A 21,110-nucleotide genomic window follows, 5' to 3' on the forward strand; every position below is an offset into this window, starting at 1 on the left:
GGGATGCTTGACTGCTCTGAGCGAAGCTCTTCGAAACAGTTAGCAAGGACTCTTAGATGTTTCTAAGTTTCCCCTTTCAGGCGTATTTTAGTCTCTTCTAAACAGCCACGTCTTGCGCTGACGCCGTGAAACCAGCCAGCCTTTTTTTCCGGCGGAGGAGTTTGAGATGTTCCCCAGCGTTCTGCTGCCACTTAAAGCAGCCCAGCAACAGCTTGATCGCTTCGTTCATGAAAATCGGCCACACGTTTTCCTTTCTGAATAGTGAAAGATCCGTTATCTAACAGAGTGAAGGTTCCGACAAAGGCAGATCCTACTTGGAAACAGGTGGGTTGTGTTTTGGAAACTGGAGAGAGTCCCGTCTTCCACGCTGGCTTAGGTACTAGCAAACTTAATACTATGTGGCAGCCTTCTCCAAACTGTTGTCTGCCAGAGGTTTTGGGCCTCCCCAGCTAGCATGGGTGGTGGTTGGAGATGATGGGATTTGTAGTCCCAAACATTGGGGGGGACACCAGGTTGAGGAAAGCCGCTCTGGTTTATCCTTCTTCACATTTTGGCCAACTGCATTGGAAAAATCTGGTGAGTGTTGAGTCTGCAACGTCCTTGTTCTCCTTTTCTGTCCCTCTGACAGTGACCATTTGCCGTGTGATTTTATTTCCCTGAGCGTTGACACAGCTTCAGTGCAGCCAAAACACTGCTCTTTTCTTCCTTTGAAAAATGGGGTGCCCTTTGCTTCCTGAGCCCAAATCTAAAAGTGTACGTTCCACTTGGCAGTCCGGTAGGAGCCATTAAAAAAAAAAAAGCCTCTATAATTTATTGACGGACCTGTGTGCTATACTGACTCTTTTACTGTTTGCCAGCTAAAGGCTGTTCTGTTTTAACACTGTTTTGTAACTTTTCCTTAATAAACCGTTCCTAGGAAAACAGATTGGGATGTATAAAACAGAAAAAAAACAATCTTTTCTGTAGCTTGGATTTACAGAATGATTTTTAGTATGGACAAGTCCCATATAGGCAAAGGGTTAATCAAGGCATATTCATAGGTGACTTAGAGGGGTGTGTGGTGGTCTCTGACACTGCCATCACATGCAAATTCCTCCCACCCTAGTACAATACTGTGCCTGACTTCGTGCTAACCTAGTAAAGGGTTCTTCATTGGGATTTCAGGAGCACTCTGCGCCAGGGTTACTATTCCCTTAACCATGGTTGGTGATAGCTGTAATACCAAACTAGTGTAGAGGGGGAATGTGGGAGGTTTATGTGCAAGAGGAGAGGATGGGTGAGTGAGTGCATTATCCCACAGCCCCACTAATGGTGTGCCCAACTTTTATTAATTGAAAAACTTATACCCCACTTTTCTTTTTAAAATAGGCTGCGTTCAGACAACACGATAACCCACGGTTCAAAACAAGCCACACTTCATCACAGAGCGTGGGTTAGTGTAACTGAGGCCGGATCTACACTATTGCTTTAAAGCGCTTTTGTTTGTTTTTTGTTGTTTATTCGTTCAGTCGTTTCCGACTCTTCGTGACTTCATGGACCAGCCCACGCCAGAGCTTTCTGTCGGCCGTTGCTACCCCTAGCTCCCCCAAGGTCAAGTCTGTCACCTCCAGAATATCATCCATCCATCTTGCCTTTGGTCGGCCCCTCTTCCTTTTGCCTTCCACTTTCCCTAGCATCAGCCTCTTCTCCAGGGTGTCCTATCTTCTCATTATGTGGCCAAAGTACTTCAGTTGTGCCTTTAATACCATTCCCTCAAGTGAGCAGTCTGGCTTTATTTCCTGGAGTATGGACTGGTTGGATCTTCTTGCAGTCCAAGGCACTCTCAGAATTTTCCTCCAGCACCACAGTTCAAAAGCGTCTATCTTCCTTCGCTCAGCTTTCCTTATGGTCTAGCTCTCGCAGCCATAGGTTACTACGGGGAATACCATTGCTTTAACTATGCGGACCTTTGTTGTCAGTGTGGTGTCTCTGCTCTTAACTATTTTATCAAGATTTGTCATTGCTCTCCTCCCAAGAAGTAAACGTCTTCTGATTTCCTGGCTGCAGTCAGCGTCTGCAGTAATCTTTGCGTTAAAACACTTTATAACTGTTATAAAGCGCTTTAAAGCAGTAGTGTAGATCCGGCCTGAGTGTGGGCTGTTGTAGAACCGTGGATTGTTGTCGAACTGTGGGTTATTGTGTTGTCTGAATGCAGCAAAAATAAGTTCACAAAATGCATAACACATTTTTTTTTTAAAAAAGAAACAGTTCAAATTACAGTAAAACAGCCCAAATGATTACAATCAGTTTCATATAATAAAATCAGGAGCAAGGTGAGTGGCATACAAATGACGTCTTGACTCACAGAACTAGCCACTCTGCTTTTAACGTTTTGGAAATTAATTTGACTCCTTTTGGAAGGAGCCCCTGGGGGGCCAGCTGGCCCCTTCCCTCATAATAACCACTTTAAATTAGTCTCAGAAATGGATCAGAAGCCAACAAAGCTAAGGAACAACAGAATGACATGCTCTGAAAAAACAGCCCCAGTTTCAAGACTTAGCTGCCGCTGCACTTTTTTGCCGGCTGAAGTTTTATGACCCATTCATGACCTGGAAAGGAAAAAAAAAAAGAATTATTTTCAATATCCACGGCTTGTCACTTGTAGGTGATCGTTGTTCAGAAGCCTACATTGCTTGTTGATGAGTGCAGCGTCGTCTTAAATTCTTCTCAGTTCACATCGCCTCTCGTTCGATTTCCATATTAATAACAGAATTATTCTTAGAACTAAATCATCTTGCAACGGGCATTGAGAATTAACTTGCTAATGATGTGGAACACAGGCAGTTAGTACCTCTCAATTTCAAACCCTAATTGCCTTTGCTGATGGTTTCATGAAAATCTGGATGGTGCTGCGTGTCCGAGGAGAGGCACCTTTTATCCCACCTTTCACTTTTTATCAGTTGCTTCTTGTTCTGTAGGTGTTTGTATATATTGGCAGCCACAACACCTGGGGAATATGAGTCAGTTGCCTGTAGGGTTGAAAATATAGGGTCAGTTCAGAGGTTCAGCTTGCTAAAACACATTTTGTTTGCTTTTGAACACACTGGCTTGCTTCAAGGGCGATTGACGCTGTAATCCTACGTGTTCAATGTGAAAAACCTCTGCCCAGGGCAAAATCTGGCCCCAGAGGGTTCCCGAAATGGCTACACCTGGTTTAATTTTAACTATGTAATAATAAATCGTAATCACGGTAACTTCCAATGAACTTAGGTACTTCCATTTGGGGTGCTTTCACTTTTTAAAAAGGCGCTGTTTTGTTCGTTTCAGACGCTCTGTTTCAAAGCTCCAGTTCTCCCCGGGTGCTAAGCTTACTTTGCAAAACTTTGGCGTGTGGGTTGCCGGGAGCTCATGGCTGGCAGTTGAAAAGAAGCCGGTATTTGGTTTGTCAGAATACTTGATGTCTTGGTTCTTCCAGCTGCTCTTACTTGAAGCTAGAGAAGAAAACGGGATGTTGGAAAGCCTTTCTATGCCAATGGATGACCCTCTGCTGACGGTGACCCTTGGGGCTAATTTCTTTAACATATGCAGACGAAACTGCTTTTCCTCCTCGTTGAGTTGTCTCAGTCTGCTCTGCTTTTGGTGTTCCAGTTTTTTTACGGTCTGGGGATGAGGAAGGAAAGATGAAGAGAAAGCATGTAGTCATCTAAGAAATTTAATGTTTTATCCCACCCTTTAGTCAAAAGGATTCCCAAGGTGGCTTGCAAAGATGTTTCTTAAGACGGTCCCTGCCCACAGGCTTACAATCTAAAAAACACGACACAAAAGGAAAGGGGATTGGGAGGGAGGAGGAAAAATGCACATTCAGGCACTTGATTCTTCACTGCAGTCTCCTCTTTGGGCTGAGGAATTGCTGTTCCAGACTCCTATTTACTTTAGTGGCCAATTGGATGCTGCACATCAAGCAGTACAGGAAGGTTACAACAGACTTTCCTCACTGTTGCTTCCCAGTAATGGGCACTCAGTGGTGTAGTGTCTCCAGCCCTGGAGTTTGCATATCTGTTATCTTATCTATTAGTAACAAAATCATTCTCTGAATGCAGGTTCTTATGTAGCCAAAACAAGGAGGAGGTATCAGCAGGTTTTGGGGGAAATCAAGGTTTGCAAAAATTAAAACACAAAACAACCCTTCATGGCCACAGAATGCTGTCTGTTGGAGAGGAGAATTGGAAAACCTGGGTGTGGGGAAAGGAATGTAGTGGAGTCTCCTGGAAAAAGGGTATGGCTGGCATCCTGAAAAGAAGCACTGCCTGTTGCAACATTTTGTTGCAGGCTCTACCTGCCATGACTAGTAGCCTCTGATAGTCTTCTCCATGAATTTGCCTAATCTTTTGAAACCATCTAAACTCATGGCCATCACTGCATCTTGCAGCAGTGAGTTCCATAAATTAACGGGCCCAAGAGCGCTTCTATCTACGGGTGTTCCAAACCCAGACAATCTGTGACTCTCTTAGCGATACGGAAGGACAATTAAACCGGTCACCTTACCACGGCGAGGTTCTTCTGCTCCTTGAGAAACTTATTCTTCACCCGCTGGGGTGCCGACAGCAAGTCCGAAAGGCAGAGGGAATAGAAAGGATCGTTCTGATATAAGAACGACAGGCAGATCCTCGGATCAGCGCCCACAGCCATGCCCAGCTGCGTGCCTTTTGCCCAGCTGTCTAAGCCAAACAATGTCACCGGGAACGTGGTGGGCACCTGTCTCTTGGAACCACTGGACTCAATGCAATCTCTTGCAAAAGAGAACTTACTTTCAGATAGGGGGAGGGCTCAGGGGGAGGAGATATCCTGCTTGACCAGCTGGAGCCAGTTGGATATATCCTCTTCCCCCCCCCCCCCGGACTGTACTGACACCATCCACTAAACATTTATCCAATCTTCAAGGGAGGTCAGCCCAGTGAACCTGAATCCTTCAGAACAAAGCTCCGATTATTTCCAGCTTCTCCTTTTCTCCCCTGGATCCTGTTCCCCATTTTAAGTATATTCTCTGTAGAAAACACTTTTCAGTGCTCTTTTTGGTTGGCTATGTCAATTGGGAGTTTAAATTATAAAACACCAGCAGCAAATGAAATTGGGCTGAATTTTCTGCTTGTAGCACATTCCAGGGAGGCATTAAGCTGTTAAAACAAACATGGAAAAAGGTTCCGTGAGACTTTAAAGACTAACAGATTTACAGTGTCATCCTATTGGTGTTTACTCAGAAGGAAGGCTTACTGCGTTCAGTGAAGCTTTCTCCCTGGTAAGTATGTATAAGATTGCAGCCTTTGGAGTTTTCTACACAAGCGATTTATTGCACGCTCGTGATTGGTCACTTACAGAAGTTAGTGGGTCCTTTACATGATGTCATCAATGTCTAGGATGTCTCCCATGCTTCCCCCCTTTATCCTGCTTTCAAAAAGATCAGAGATAATGCAAAAAGGGATGTTATTCTGATCTATCTGCTCTGAAATGCCAGCGGAGTGCTATAATGACCGCCATCTAGTGGCTGTAAATTGAAACACACAGAAACATATAGAACTTGCCAAGGAAGGACTTTCCTCGATTCAAACTGCATGTCTGCTGTGTAAAGAAACCCATTGTAATCCCACAATGAAACTGGAAGCAAAAAGCTCCAGTAAGGGTTCAGGTTTTGGGGTTAATGTAGAGAAGCTCTTATTGTGGCAGATGCTTTCATGATGAAGTGGGTGCTAGTCCATGGACAGTTCTGCCTTGATAAAACTTTAAGGTGCCACAACACTATTTATTTAATATATATCCCACCTTTCTGCCAAAAATGGCGATCAAAGCGGCTAACAATAGTGCTCAGTGGTAGTGCCATGTAGAGCGTCTTACGGTAGTCCAAACATAAGTCCTTAGCAAGGGCCTTTCCTTGAAAAAAATAGAAGTTAGGGTCATCTTTAGTGACCAACACGTGCTGGCGGGGGGGGGAGGAGAATATTTATTTCTAGATATATATTGTATGAGGCTGTATGTGTAATCTCATGGAGGTTAAGGTGATGCTATAGATGTGTTTGGGGGCAGGGGTCCTGATTAACCATTGACATCTGTAGGCTAGAGACCTGTTGGTAATAAGCTTTGTATGGGGTAACAAAATCTGTCACGGTTCAACAGGTACAAGTATGTCTTGGTTAGAAACGAGGAATGCAAGGGGCAATCTCCATGGTTTCTTCTGCCGCCAACTTCACAAGGTCATTCATTGGATTTCTTTCAGAATGTTTTGGGGCTACAAAAACGTTCTTGAGCTTGCATGTTTTTCTTTGGGACTGGAAAGTACATTTTGTTAACACGTCATGGGTACAAATCCGTAATTAAAAATGGAAGTAGCTATGTTTTTATTCCAAAACAACAGCTTTAAGATTAAATAAACAAGCCCTGAAATCCTTGTGATATAGGGTGGGATACAAATGTCTTTATAGAGAGAGAGAGAGAGAGAACTGAGATGGTATTTTCTCTCCTATTCCACACAAGAGGGGAGAAGGCAGTGCTGCTTCTGCTGTGGATCCTTTTGTAATGCATATGCAGGCATCATCTAAAAGAAAGGTCCTTTTAGGGTTCAATCCTATGCATGTTTAGACAGAACAAAGACCTAACAATTCCCCAGCCAACTGGGAATGATGGGAGTTGTAGAAATTTGGTCAGTCTAAACATGCATAGGATTAAACCCTAAGAATATTTATCCATTCGCATGCAAATGAATGCAGATCCAAGAAGTAAGTGATTAAAAGTCATACGATTAGCCAATTTCTTCAGCCATTATAGATACATACGGGTCCAGTGATGGTGGTGGTGGAAATGTAAGCAGTGGGGCCAAAGAGCCATGAAAAAGTGGATCCACTGTACTGATTTCGTATTGATTCATTGAAACTTTACATAGCAGTGTACTGCTTGTTTTTCATGCTTGTTTTAGCATGCTTGGACTTACAGACCAGCACATCTGGAAAACAGCAGCAACCTGGCAGGGACTCTCCAGGGTTTCAGGTAGAAGCCTATATCCCCAGCCCTACCTAGCAATGCCGCGAATCGAACTTGCAGCCCTTTGGCATGCCAACCATCCCATGAAAGAGGTTAACAGCGAACTTCTGCCGGAAGGCATGATGGGAGTTGTAGGACAGCGAGCCTCAGTGTGGAACGTACCACTTATACAGCGAGGAGGGGTGGGGGAGATCCAACAGTGAAGGCAAAGCTTGCGCTTCCCCCTTGCCTATTAAAGACGGGCGCTTTCACCCCCTCAGCCACCCCTTCAAGCCCTTTGGGTCGGATTTTAAGGGCCACACGGGGGTCTTTTTTTCGCCTTAGAGGGGGCAGCCTGGCGTGGTTCCTCCCAGCCGTTTCTATAGCAACAGGCTAGGCCGCGGACAAGATGGCGGCCGTCGCGGCTGCGGCCTGTTTCTTACACCGCAGCGGCCCGTCTTAGCGGCGCCTGCGCCTGGCTATGCTCGCCCGGCGGCAGCTTTGGGGTCTGCTGCTGCTGCTGCTTCTGACGGCCCGGGCCCAGGACGGGGATCCCGGTGGGTAGGAAAAGTAGTGAGAAGCCCTGGTCTCCACACCTGGAGGGGGCTCCTGTGCCTTCCACTCAGCCTTCCCCAACCTGGTGCCCTCCGCATGGTTTGGGCTGCAGCTCCCATCATCCCCAGTCAGACTGGGGTTGATGGTAGTTGGACCCCGAACGCATATGGAGGGCGCCAGGTTGGGGAAGGCTGCTTCAAGTGTTCAAGTTTAACAGCTGTGTGTGACAGGCAGGAACCCAACAGGTGCAAATTTCCCCTTTCATGGCATCTCCATGGCAGGAAAAACAACAACAGCCTTGTTCTATTTCTGCCTGTTGCCCTATCCTATTGAGCTCATCGGGACTTCCTTTGCTGGGAAGTGTGCTTAGCAGGGTTCTGTATGTGGAAAAGATGGTTTTGGGGGTGGCAGAGGAATGGGTATTATGAAGTTAATCTTTAAATCGTGCTTCAGTGAGCCATGCTACTAATAATGATGGGTTTCAGGTGAAATCCTGTGCAGGTTTAGACAGAGAAAATGCTACAACTCCCAGGCTACCTCAATTGGCATTGTTGCGTGTTTTCTACCTAAGCATGCATGAGATTGTGCCTTTATTCGCTTTTAAAAAATTATTTATTATTGCATTTATATCCCGCCTTTTTTCCTGCAAGGAACCCAAGGCGGCGTACATAATCCTCCTCCTCTCCACTTTATCCTCACAACAACAATCCTGTGAGGTGGGTTAGGCTGAGAGTCTGTGACTGGCCCAAAGTTACCCAGTGGGTTTCCATGGCTGAGTGGGGACTAGAACCCAGATCTCCAGACTCCCAATCTGACACTCTAGCCACTACACCACACTGGCTCACTGAACTGTCTGTTCACAAAGGTTCCCCCCCCTTTTTAAAGTGTACCTATTCTCTTGTCAAAGCAAATAAATAGATTTCTCTCTCAAAAGAGTGAAGGGGTTTAAAGAGAGGTGCTCCTCTGGTTACACATACCAAAAAGCTCAGTGACAGATAATGTCTAAAAATGACCCCAGCTTTGCTGGATGTGCCCAAAAGTGAGCAATTTTTGGGCTTCCAAATGATGTTGGACTTCAGCTCTCATCATCTTTCACCGTTGGTTATGCTGGCTGATGGGAGCTACAGTCCAACAACATCTAGGGGGGCACAAATTGCCCACCTCTGTTGCTACACGATAAAGAAAATGGAGCGATATGTGCCCAAAGTCTTGTGATAGCAGCTTCCCCTTTCACGGTCTAACCCCAGCCCCGTAGTAAGTCCAGCCTTGTAAGATGCATGGAATCAGTCATACAGTTCTCTGGCTTGTGTTCTATAGCTTGAAGTAGTCCCACAGAACAAAATATCAAAAGAAACAACACTGCTACGCTTCTGCACATTTTCCTAAGTTAAACTGTGGCTCAAACTTGTAAATAGAAACATTACTTAGACTGACTCACAAAGTGCTTTATTCTTAGAGGAAAGGGGAAAATGCTTCCTAGATGATGTTTCTTTATGGTGCAAATGCTAATACTGATTTATATTTTTAGATTTTTGGCCTTCCCGTATCCACATGTCTGGGACTGTCGTCTCTGCTTCTTTGGTCAGCAGTCCTGCAGATGTCTTCTCTATCGCTGTAGCGGATAATGAGACGGGTAAGATTACTTCAAAACCATTTTTCAAATTGCATGTGAAATTGTGCGACAACTTTCTACCTGAAAGATCACTAGAGAGTTTATGAACTTCCCTGCTGGTAAGATGGTCTCTCTCTTGCTTCCATCACCCCTGGCAGTGACTAAGACGAACGCTTGAGAGAAAAGAATACATTTGAAAGTTGGTTTTTGCTCTTTTCTAGGAATGTTGCCCCGGCAAGACTGTAGTGGAAGAAACAGAACTGGTGACTGGAGTTTGAATGTCACGTATCAAGGGGTTAGTACCAAAACCGTTTCCATCATTTCAGTGTCTTTTAAATAACTTAAAGCAGGGGTGGGCAACATGCAGCTCTCCACATGTTGGACTGCAATTCCCATCAGCCCTAGCCAGAAGAGCCAATGGTGAGGGATGATGGGAATTGAAGTCCAACAACAACTGGAAGTGCTTACCCCGGCCTTAAAAGTATAATCCTTTGACCTTAGTTATTGACCTGTGGGCTTTGCCTGTAACTGGCTACCGTAAGAGACCTCTATAGTTCCTCTTCCCTCCCCCCACATGTAGGTGAAATGGATTTTTATTTATTTAAAGTATTTTTATCCCACTCCTTAGCCAGAAAAGCTTCCAGAGCGGCATACAGTCAATCAGTTAAACAAGACAGTCCCTGCATGCAGGCTTAAGAGTCTGCAAGGAATTCTACATGGGATTAAGGATGCATGTTTAGACAGAAAAAAGACTTGACAACTCTTAGCATTCTCCTTGCAGCCTGGGGAATGCTGGGAGTTGCAGGCCTTTATTCTGTCTAAACATGCATAGGATTGTGCCCTAAATTAGATAACAGTCATATGCCAAATACCATGTGCTCCTTCCTATGGCCGCTGAAGAACTACAGCGCTTTGTACACGTGTTGTTTATAAAAGTCATTGGCTGAGTTCGGACGACACGCTAATCAACTGTGGGGTGGGGTAATAGGAACAGAATGGGACACAACACACTAAACCGTTCCCAGAATGGGACACAACACACTAAACCGTTCCCAGAATGGGACACAACACACTAAACCGTGGATTAGTGTGTTGTCCGAACATAGCCATCGGGTGTTTTCTCACTACAGCTGCAATGCGAACCACACTTAACTAGGGCCTGAGACCCAAGTAAAATACTGCTATTTTATCTCCCCTGTTTTTATTGACACAGAGACTGCCATTGGTGTTCAAGGTTGTTTTTCAGCAAGTTGTGTTCAAATTTGGGTAACAGTAAGTTTTATTACTAGCGGTCAAACGGTGTGTTTCAGAATGTTTCCAGAGTGACGGTGCGCTTGACCAGGAACCTGCAGCTGTGCACCGCGAACCTCACTGATTGCTGCGTGGAGGCACTGTGCTTGGTTGAAGCTTTGCAAGTCTCAGCTTGTCAAGACTCGAAGGTGGTGGCCAAACTGTTGATCCAAGCTGAAATATATGCCAATACGTCCTTGGGAAATGCGACCGGAAAAGCAGACGGTATTTGGGTCCTTGTCTCTTTGTGTTATAGTTTAGAGCTTGTTGATGTACTAAATACAATGTTTGTGATCCAGAGGAGTGTCCATCCAGCCCCCATCAGTTTAAAAATGATGTGTTGGGTGTGTGGAGGAGAAGCAACTTTGCCTATATTCATTTATTTAATAGGTTTCTAAGGTGCCTTTCAAGACTGCTGTCTTCACAAGGTGGCTTAAAATATGCTCTTCACCCTGTCTGCCCTCACCCCATGTATCCAGACAGTCTCCTGCATGCTATATAACAATGAGAGAGGAATCCCCTAAGTTTCAGTCCCTAAGTCCTTTCTTTTCTTCTTCTTTTCTTTAATAGATAATGCAACAGTGATCCCCAATCAAGTGTTTCAACCTTTGGGCAATTGCCCCTGCAATCTCACCGCAGGGGCCTGTGATATCCGTTGCTGCTGTGATCTGGTACTAATTCTATCTTTCGTTTCTAAAACAATTATTCATGTTAAGCTTCTTTAAGGAACATGCCTGTAAAATGATTTGCCAGGGAACTAACTGTGCATTGCTCTTCACATTCAGTACTATGGGGTAATAAACCAACAACAGTTGTTTCTATAGGTTATTCTGTTAGGGGAAGAATTTAGTAAGGAAGAAAATAAATGAAAAGTGTGGTTAATGAAAAAGCGGTGTGCGTGTGTCCGTCCGTCCATCCAGATTGATAAGCAATAGGAGCCACCTCTGAAGTGTCACTCCTCCCTCGCCTTTACTAAGGACTGGGTGCAAGATACAGTAGGTGAACATAAGACGTTGCCCACTATCAGGTCAGATTATTATCCAGGTTCTCTGGAGTGTGTTCACAGGAGGGCAACAAGGATGATCAGGGGTCTGGAAACAAAGCCCTATGAGGAGAGACTGAAAGAACTGGGCATGTTTAGCCTGGAGAAGAGAAGATGGAGGGGAGACATGAGAGCACTCTTCAAATACTTAAAAGGTTGTCACACAGAGGAAGGCCAGGATCTCCTCTCGATCATCCCAGAGTGCAGGACACGGAATAACGGGCTCAAGTTACAGGAAGCCAGATTCCGGCTGGACAGCAGGAAAAACCTCCTGACTGTTAGAGCAGTATGACAATGGAACCAGTTACCTAGGGAGGTGGTGAGCTCTCCCACCCTAGAGGCCTTCAAGAGGCAGCTGAGCAACCATCTGTCAGGGATGCTTTCGGCTGGATTCCTGCATTGAGCAGGGGGTTGGACTCGATGGCCTTAGAGGCCCCTTCCAACTCTACTATTCTATGATTTGTCCATCTGGCTTCATATTGTCCACTGTGTCTGGCATAGTCTCAGGTAGAGCTCATTCCTCTCACCTGCTACCTCAGCCTTTTCAGGATGCACCTGGGGCTTTCTGCATGCAAATCTGCCACTGAGCTACAGGCCTCCCTCCCTCCAAGTTTTGTCCCTGATGCTACTCAGTCTTGTTAGCTTGCTCACAGGGCCTAACTCTTCAGTATAATTCTTTCTTTCTTTCTTTCTTTCTTTCTTTCTTTCTTTCTTTCTTTCTTTCTAGGAATGCACGCCAGAGATGAAGCAACTGTTCAGTGGGTCATGTTTTAAAGGAGTGTTTGGTGGAGATGTCAACCCACCTTTTGACCAGCTGTGCTCTGTCCACCCAGGGAACAATGCCCCAGACTGGTTTCCTTTCTTATGCGTGCAGTCTTCCCTTAACAATACGCCTTTCCTTGGTTATTTCTATCAAGGGTCTGTGTAAGTATGGAAACTCATCTGGTCTCTCTCTCTCTCTCTCTCTCTCTCAGGTATAGAGTGTGTGTGTGTGTGTGTGTGTGTGTACTAGCCCCACCTACTGGGTGTGCTTACATGAATAGAACGAATACATAGAGCTAGTCTGCGTAGGTCCAAATTGTGTGGTTGATCCCTGGATTCCAGGTCAGCACATCTGGGGCAGGGTATGAGTATAACACTTCTCTACATCTCTTTGGATTCCGCCTTTCATGGCTATATGCTGCCTCCAGTATTTACGCCAACTTCTGGGGAGAATGTCCTGCTTGTGGGTTGGCCTGATCCAGTATGGCTTTTCTTACGTTCGTACGTCTTCTGTTTTACAAGTGATACAAAAAGTGTCCTTCAAAATATATTTTGCAGATCTTCAACCCAAGTCTCTTCATTTAAGATTCCTTTTCAAACCATTCCGGGAAAACTTTTTAGCGGTTACAGACAAGGCGATCCAATTCTGACCATGCAAAATGAGTATTTTACAGTGCCTCAGGTAATGGCATGAATTGTCTCTTTTTTTATGTGTTTACAGTTTATGTGTGTGTGTGTGTGTGGTAAGTGGGTGGGAGAAATTGTACAAAACATATATCTGATGTTCTGTTCTCTTCCACTGCATAATGTAGCAATTCCTAGCTGGGCAATGTGCGAGAAATGCTCCTGTCGCTTTCCTTCAGAATTTTGAATCTAATTGTCTCACTACTTGCAAGGAAAACGGGAGCATGTTGCTAAATGTAGCACTAAACGGCGGTACTGGAGGTATGTTGGGTTTTTTTTTATTAAAAAGAGTAGGTTGTAAAATAAGTAAAATAAATAAATAAATAAATGATTATTTTTGTTTCCAGATGACATCAAACCACAGGTTACCCATGAGACGAAAACAACAGATATAGGTAGCTGCACTGATACAGGTAAATATGAATTGAGCATAATTTTACATATAAAAATCAAGTTTTCATGCAAGTGTAACACCCTCCAGTGAAACTAACTGTTGGTTCCATTTGGTCTCTTCTTTGCGTGCAGCTTGTAGAGATGTGATTTTTGCAGAAGATTATATGATCATATGGGAAGGCAAGAGAATAATTGAAATGAAAGTCAAAGTCCTTTCTGGAGCGATATGTCCAGAAGGTACCATCATCTTTCTTTTGCATTGCTTAGTCAGAGGTTTTTTCCCCCCCTCTAGTATGTTGGTTTTGTGACATAATCTTATTGAAACATTAGCAGAGTTTGACTGCATACAGATTGTTCAATGGGCTTTTAAGCTTTTGCCATGTGTCTGCTGTATATTCCACGCAGAGGAAAGCCAGAATTGGCTGCAAGGAGCAGCAGAACATCACTGACTCTATGTTTTTTATGCCACATCTGTGTGGCTTCCAATAATCACAAATAAAGCATATTCAGGTTTTATATTATCTATATATAAACAGCCCAAAACATGGGTGGGTTTTAAAGCAAGCAGTATTTCTGTAAATTTCCACATAGATCCATCCTCCGATTGGAGTCCACCAGGGGAAGAGCCTTCAGCGTGGTGGCCCCCCTCCTATGGAATTCTCTGCCTCTGGAGGTCAGGCAGGCGCTGACTTTGTACTCCTTTCAGCGCCTTCTGAAAACATCTTTATTCCAGGAAGCCTTTCCTTAATGTCCAGCCATGCGTCACTGTATTTGCTACCTTTAAAATCTGTTTTAAGTGTTTTATTCTGTTTTTATTTTCATTTTATCTTGTACACTGCTCCGAAATTTTCAATGGGGAGCAGTATATAAATATGGTAAATAAATAAATAAAGTGCAGTGGTTATCAATGTTTAGGTAACAATGGGTATGATAGCGATAGGATTAAAGTTTTAGCCAAATGGCATTCTTCCTTTTTATGTTCTTTTTCTTCTTCAGAGATACTGACACAGAAATTCACAGTCAGCTTTGTGAGTGTAAATGCTACTACTACAGAAGAACTGTCTGGGAATCCAGGTGAAATGCTTCATTGGCTTGGAAGACACATGCTTTTACACTGATGGTCAGCAGTCAGTGATGCTCAGTTTCCCCTGTTTGTTTGTTTTTTGTCATAACATCTGTTCAGCCCTTGTCTTTATACCACATTTGCATATTAATTTGTCAATAATATGTCAATATGAAGTGCCTTGATGCTGGATCAGACCAAGGGTCCATCTAGTCCAGCACTCTGTTCACACAGTGGCCAACCAGCCACCAGCCAAAGATGAACAAACAGGACATGGTGCAGCAGCACCCTCCCACCCATGTTCCCCAGCAACTGGTGCACACAGGCTTACTGCCTCGAATACTGGAGATAGCACACAACCATCAGGGCTAGTAGCCATGGATAGCCTTCGCCTCCAGGAATTTATCCAGCCTCCTTTTAAAGCCATCCAAATTGGTGGCCATCACTACATTCTTTGGTAGTGAGTTCCATAATTTAACTATGCGCTGTGTGAAGAAGTATTTCCTTTTATTTGTCCTGGACCTCCCACTAATTATCTTCTTGGTTTTGAGTGGAATTCCAAACACTCAAGTGTGTATATGCACACCCATGTGTTTTGGTTGGCCTTGGTAGTCCAGCCGAAGTTAGGCCCCTGCCAAACCCCTGCTGCTTTGGCTTATGCTTGGAGGAGGCAATCTTCTCTAGTGATCAGTGGCCTACGAACATCCCTTCCCGGCTCCCTTTCCTGCAGGAGAACGAAGTATAGAGCATGCTGATGCTGCTAATGCTGGATCAGCAACAAAGGATGCCTCCTGTCCTTCACTCTCCTGCAGGACGGTGAGGAAGGGACTGTGCTGGCCGTCACTCAAGCATCTCTCCCTGTTCTGTTCCAGAGCAGGAAAGGTTAATCGGGGTGGGTGAGGGTGAGGGGCTTGCTGGTTTGGTCATGTGCTGCTGAAGCACTCTGTTGCTGTGGGAAAGCAGCAGCCAAACCACTCCCAATCTTAGAGGTGCGCTGGGGCAGGGATCACTGTGCAGTTGCTGGGGCAGTCTCTGCCTACTTCTGAAGCTCCGAGGCCAGGAGGAAGGCAGGTCGATCATCATGTTTGTTATCGGGCAGTAGCACATTTGCACGGACTGCGTGGTTAGTGATATAATGCAGTAGCTTAGTTTGGGGTGTTAACTCTAGCAAGACCAATACAGGGTGTTTTTATTTTTGGCATTATTGATTGTCAACATAGATGAGCATTTACGGAACTTCACAAAATCTTTTTTGTCTGCCTAGGTTATCAAGTTGGCAAGCCGATTAGAGCAGCAAATCTGAATTCTTCTGATGCAGTTACCACTTTAAATTTTTGGAAACCCGGTACTACGTTTTGATATGTAATGTTGTGAGTTGTGTTGAGATACGTTTTGTTATATTTCTAAATAGGCTGTAAAAGAAGTAGTATCTTTATTTAAGTGATCTATGTCAGATACAGAGATAATGAAGCATTCTGCCCTCCTAAAGCCTTAGATGGCTTTTCTGCATCATCTTCTGATGTCTAATTGCTCTCTAAAAGAAAGAAAAAATATATTGAAAAGTCTAGCATTAAAAACCTTTCCTAACACAGGGATTTTGTCTTAGCGCTCAAGTAGAACTGCATGAAGATAACTCAGTCTCTTCAGCTTAAACTGCATTAAAACATTTCAGTTTATAATGGGCATCTAAGATGAACAGAATTCAATAATATGAGCATCATTATTTTTACAATATACTTTACTATTTCTTTTAAAAATGTGTATAACTGCATGCGAGAACCTATAAAAGGTATGAGGCTGTCTGATTTTTCTTACATAGATGCCAAGGGTTCATGTACGTTGGCAGGTCTTACACCACTTCTGTTTGGACTAAATTCGATCTCTGGGTGCATCGAGGATGTTGATCTTAAGGACAACTGCAGTCAGTTGAGGTGAGCAGAATGCCCCTCCCCTTTTTTGGTTTGTAGCGTTTCTGGAGTGATCATAGGACATCCCAGCATTAAAATCCTCACAATGTTGAGATAAACAAAAGTGATTCTTTTATTGAAATAACCTCATTGGTTTCTGAAACCCTGAAGTGTTTCTTAGAATCATAGAATAGTAGAGTTGGAAGGGGCCTATAAGGCCATCAAGTCCAATCCCCGTTCAGTGCAGGAATCCACCCTAAAGCATATCTGACAGATGGTTGTCCAGCTGCCTCTTGAAGGCCTCTAGCGTGGGAGAGGCCACAACCTCCCTAGGTCATTGATTCCATTGTCGTACTGCTCTAACAGTCAGGAAGTTTTTCCTGATGTCCAGCTGGAATCTGGCTTCCTTGAACTTGAGCCCGTTATTCCGTGTCCTGCACTCTGGGAGGATCAAGAAGAGATCCTGGCCCTCCTCTGCGTGACAACCTTTTAAGTATTTGAAGAGTGCTATCATGTCTCCCCTCAATTTTCTCTTCTCCAGGCTAAACATGCCCAGTTGTTTCAGTCTCTCTTCATAGGGCTTTGTTTCCAGACCCCTGATCATCCTGGTTGCCCTCCTCTGAAAACGCTCCAGCTTGTCTACGTCCTTCTTGAAATGTGGAGCCCAGAACTGGACGCAATACTCTAGATGAGGCCGAACCAGGGCTGAATAGAGAGAAACCAGTACCTCACACGATTTGGAAGCTATACTTCTATTAATGCAGCCCAAAATAGCATTTGCCTTTCTTTCAGCCGTATTGCACTGTTGGGTCATATTCAGCTTGTGATCTACAACAATTCTTTTCAAGTATGAATAACTTTTAATAAACTAAATAGCCCAAATGGAAATACTATGAATTTGGTTATAATACCCACACACTCACATATTTGGAAATGCTGTGAAAGTCAGTGTGGTGTAGTGGTTAGAGTGTTGGACTGGGATTTAGGAAATCCAGGTTCTAGTCCCCATTTGGCCATGAAGGCCACGGAGTGACTGTGGGCCATTCACCTACTCTCAGCCTAACTTACCTTGAAGGGTTGTTGTGAAGATATAACATAGAGAACATGTGAACTGTCTTGGATGCCTTGCAACAGGAAAAAGGCACAATATAAATATAAAAATAATTAAATAAAATTTGTTTGCAGAGAGAATGTTGCTAAAAGACTAAATTCCTTGGTGCAAGTTAGCTATGTTGGAAAGAGAGGCAACTCTAATGCCAGCAACCCAGATGACTGGGTGGAAATCATCCGTGAGTAGCATAATTGAATAGCATCTAGTTATTATAAACTTATAAAAAACATAATTATAATTTAATAATTTATTATATGAAACAAACCACACATTTTTGATACAAGCAATAACATTGCTCTGAACAATGTTTTTCTTCTTTAACAGGTTTAGATACATTTGGTCCCAATACAAATATGAGTGTCGACAGTTTAAAAGGCACCTGCCCTGATATTCCTGCACACTTGAATATTCAGATTATCACTGCTGATGTGGGTGCCGTAGAAGGGATTGCACAGCAGGAGATACTCGGTGTACAGCTTAGGTTTGTAATGTTCTACCTATGTTTGGCAGATACACTCTTTATTTGAATTTACATTCACATGCATTGAATAGTTACATCCATTGTAAATCTGAAGCCTAGTTTCTGTTCAGAGGGAGATTCCCTATCCCATTTATCTCTAGTTGAAAAAATAACTTCCATTAGATTCCATGTTGAATGGGCTATTGTGACCTGGGTTGTGTTGTAATCTGCAGTGGAGAGGAGGGAAAGGGAGAAGCTGAATTCTGAGATCTCCAAACATTATACAAATTAAGCTGATGTGTATTGCATCACTGTCCTTGTTTCGGCTGAACACATAGGAGGGGCAAGGTACCCTGTGCTGGGCACTGAAGCCCTTCGCTCTGCCCTGGGAATTCTGCTCCGCCTCTTCCTTGCTTCTAGCCTCCACAGACTTATCAGGCATTGTACATATTCTTCAAATCCCATCTGAGCAGATGTGAAGGCTAGAAATGACTTCAGAAAAGAAATCTAAGATGCCCAGGATGTTGAGTTTTGCAGCTAGTGCCAAATTCTGGACATGTGCAAAATATGGTCCTCAGGGGAGGGATCATAACAGGATCTGCAGTCGGAAGGTCCCAGGTTCAATCTTGGCATCTCTAGTTAAAAGGATCAGGGTCAGGGTATGGGGGAAAAGAGCCTTCTCTGCCTGAAATCCCGGAGAGCTGCTGCCAGCCCAATATACACCACTGCAGCTGTTGAACATCTAATTTCAGATGTTATGATGATAAAGCAGCCACCGTACTAAACCGTGTCTAGTTTTTCTGGCCATCCAAATGAAGGCAAAGGATCTGAATATTTCTACCCTTTCCATTTTCACCTCATTAAAATAAGTTTAAGGCTTCCACTTGATGTTTGGTAAGTGGTTTGTAACCATTGCGGTAAAGGAGAAATCATTTAAGTGTGCTACTGGGTTGTAGCCAAACACAAATATAGATTTGCCTTTTCACTTAAAAGCAGATCCAGGAGGGAATAATCAATATGTAAGAATATTGACAAAAACAAGGGTGTTACAGCACTGCATAGCCCAATATTTTCACTGTTGCTACTTGAGGTTTCTCATTCATAATACAGATTTCTCCCCATGTACAGTTTTTCGATGGTAACTTGGCAAGTTCAATGTCCAGTGATTTGTGAAGATAAAACTAGCTCTCTTCCTATCTCTGCTGCAGTACAATTTATTAAAATACCAGCTCAACCCCCTGTTCCAATGACAAGGTAACTCTCTAGACCCCTTTTCCGTCTTATTTACACTACAGAGAGAACGTGTCTTAAGATTTTGTTTTGAACTGTTGTGCAGATTTCAGATCAACTACACAGAATATGACTGCAAGAGGAATGATGTTTGCTGGCCAGAGCTTTTTTATCCCTTGACACATTACTACACTGGTAAGACAGGGGGAACCTGTTATTTATTTAGCTAGAGATGTGAAGGCTTTGAAAAATAATGGGCTGTTTTTCTGAGAAAACTGGAAAATTTGGAATATGAAATATTTCTTTGAGAATGATTAAACTATTTACAAGAAGATTGTAAATAGACTCTGAGGCCTTTATTTATTTTAGCGTGTTTTTGTTGAGTGGCAGTTTCTCAGCTGTTTTTATACAACATTCACTTTTTTGGGTTTATCGTTTTATGTTACATTTTAAAATGTAGAGGTTGTTAACACAACAGAACAACGCAGAGTATGGGTTGCCATTGAATTGTGGACTGGTGTGTTGGCTGAATGCAGCCATGCTAAAAAGCCAAGAACGATACACAAAGAGAACCCATGGTAGTTGTTCGGTTGTGAACTCTAGGCTGTTTGTGTTAACAAACCATGCATTGTTAACCCAACTGGGTTCACACAACCCATATTGAATGACAACCTATACTCTAGGTTGTCATGTTGTGTGAACTCATTCATTGCATGGGGTTTACATGTTGGAAATGTATAAAGCCTATAAATATTTAAAATAATCAGCCTCTGAATTCTCAAAGCTTTGTGTATATTGAAGTAGCAAAATTCTGGGCTGTCTTGTCTCCCATGTTAACCGTGTATGGATATTCCATTCTGCACTCAGCTGAGTGGCTGATGTATGTGCAGCTACAGACATTGTACTTTGGACTGGAGCTTGTATTTCTGCTTATGTCTCAAATCAGTGTTAAGTACAAGGAGCGAAGCACTCTTTCATTAATTAATCTTTGTTTCAAACTATCTTTCAGGAGAACCGTACTCCCACTCTCTTGCCAAAGGCTTGGTGCTAGTGTTTTTCATATTAATTGCAATAGTGCTGAGTGATCCTTGGCAGGGAATCCACAAAGTATGAGTCTTCAGTTTCTCCGGAGCAAAGACACCATTTTGATAATACTTTTGTATGCTTTTTAATAAGCGGTACTTTAAAACAGTTTTATGGAAAGAGAAAATACTTGGGTTTTTTAAATGTATATTTTTCTAAAATAAAAATATAATGTATTTACAAAACCATAGCATATTGTCATTTTGTGAAAATGAAAAAAGCCACTAATTCAAGTTTAATGGGAACCTAATATTTATTTACAATATTTTTACTCAGCTCTTCAAGCCAAAATAGTCTCCCAGCCTGGCTTACAAAGATGAACAACCAGTAAACCCCCCACCCCCTGCCTTCATGTTTATAATCTAAAAAGCACAACAGAAGAGGAAAAGGGATGAGGAGGGATGAGGAAAAAGAAAAACTCAATATTTAGCTTTATTGGTTTATTTGTAACGTGAATCTCCTAATAAATCTGTCTCTATCAAAACGTGTACATCACTCTTTAAATAATATTAACTCCCTCTGTGATTTTAAGGCAGCTTTGAAGGCTAGCCTTTTCCGGCAGGCCTACCCAGATTAATGTAAAATCAAGCATTTTAAAGATGTGTTGATTCCTGCACTAATGTTGTTCCCCGCCTCGATCCAAAGGGAGAGGCGGGTAAGAAATAAATTATTATTATTATTATTATTATTATTATTATTATTATTAAATAAAAGCCCCATGTTAATTTGAGCGGGGTGCATCCCTGCTCTCGGACTCTCCTTGGAAGAGAAAGAAACCTGACCTACCCTATTTCTTTGATTCTAAGACACACTTTTCCCCCCATATAAACATCTCTAAAAATGGGGTGCGTCTTAGAATCGCAGGTGTGTGTCTCAGGTTTTTTTTTCCTGTTGGTGGTACTGAAGTTAGTGTGCGTTTTACAATCGAAGA

At 43.2% G+C, this 21,110-nt stretch overlaps 2 protein-coding genes across 2 annotated transcripts; one reads left to right on the forward strand and one right to left on the reverse strand.

Annotated features, from left to right (window-relative positions):
* Positions 1-97: 97 nt before the first annotated feature.
* Positions 98-4,671, reverse strand: LOC134410797 (uncharacterized). The gene is made up of 4 exons (XM_063144323.1): positions 4,525-4,671; positions 3,352-3,639; positions 2,923-3,008; positions 98-254 (listed from the first exon to the last, which is right to left on the reverse strand). The coding sequence occupies exons 1-4, from the start codon at positions 4,666-4,668 to the stop codon at positions 98-100; spliced, it is 675 nt and encodes a 224-aa protein (XP_063000393.1). The 5' UTR covers positions 4,669-4,671.
* A 2,722-nt stretch (positions 4,672-7,393) lies between these two features.
* TCTN2 (tectonic family member 2) lies at positions 7,394-20,364 on the forward strand. The gene is made up of 18 exons (XM_063144041.1): positions 7,394-7,544; positions 9,071-9,175; positions 9,376-9,449; positions 10,465-10,669; positions 11,015-11,115; positions 12,214-12,410; positions 12,807-12,930; positions 13,061-13,193; positions 13,280-13,345; positions 13,458-13,562; positions 14,322-14,399; positions 15,653-15,733; positions 16,208-16,319; positions 17,481-17,584; positions 17,731-17,887; positions 18,995-19,120; positions 19,203-19,291; positions 20,106-20,364. The coding sequence occupies exons 1-18, from the start codon at positions 7,469-7,471 to the stop codon at positions 20,207-20,209; spliced, it is 2,037 nt and encodes a 678-aa protein (XP_063000111.1). The 5' UTR covers positions 7,394-7,468; the 3' UTR covers positions 20,210-20,364.
* Positions 20,365-21,110: the final 746 nt, after the last annotated feature.

The sequence above is a fragment of the Elgaria multicarinata genome, chromosome 18 (assembly GCF_023053635.1).
Source record: "Elgaria multicarinata webbii isolate HBS135686 ecotype San Diego chromosome 18, rElgMul1.1.pri, whole genome shotgun sequence".
Classification (NCBI taxonomy): Eukaryota; Metazoa; Chordata; class Lepidosauria; order Squamata; family Anguidae; genus Elgaria; species Elgaria multicarinata.

What these genes read in the sequence shown, in the direction of transcription:
- LOC134410797 (XM_063144323.1), bottom strand. Translation starts at nt 4,668, where the DNA reads ATGGCTGTGGGCGCTGATCCGAGGATCTGCCTGTCGTTCTTATATCAG. An exon ending in AGCAGAAGAACCTCGCCGTG is followed by an intron (nt 3,640 to 4,524) that starts GTAAGGTGACCG and finishes CCTCATCCCCAG; the next exon opens with ACCGTAAAAAAACTGGAACA. An exon ending in CAACTGATAAAAAGTGAAAG is followed by an intron (nt 255 to 2,922) that starts GTGGGATAAAAG and finishes TTCACTATTCAG; the next exon opens with AAAGGAAAACGTGTGGCCGA.
- TCTN2 (XM_063144041.1), top strand. Translation starts at nt 7,469, where the DNA reads ATGCTCGCCCGGCGGCAGCTTTGGGGTCTGCTGCTGCTGCTGCTTCTG. An exon ending in GGCCCAGGACGGGGATCCCG is followed by an intron (nt 7,545 to 9,070) that starts GTGGGTAGGAAA and finishes TTATATTTTTAG; the next exon opens with ATTTTTGGCCTTCCCGTATC. An exon ending in TCCGTTGCTGCTGTGATCTG is followed by an intron (nt 11,116 to 12,213) that starts GTACTAATTCTA and finishes CTTTCTTTCTAG; the next exon opens with GAATGCACGCCAGAGATGAA.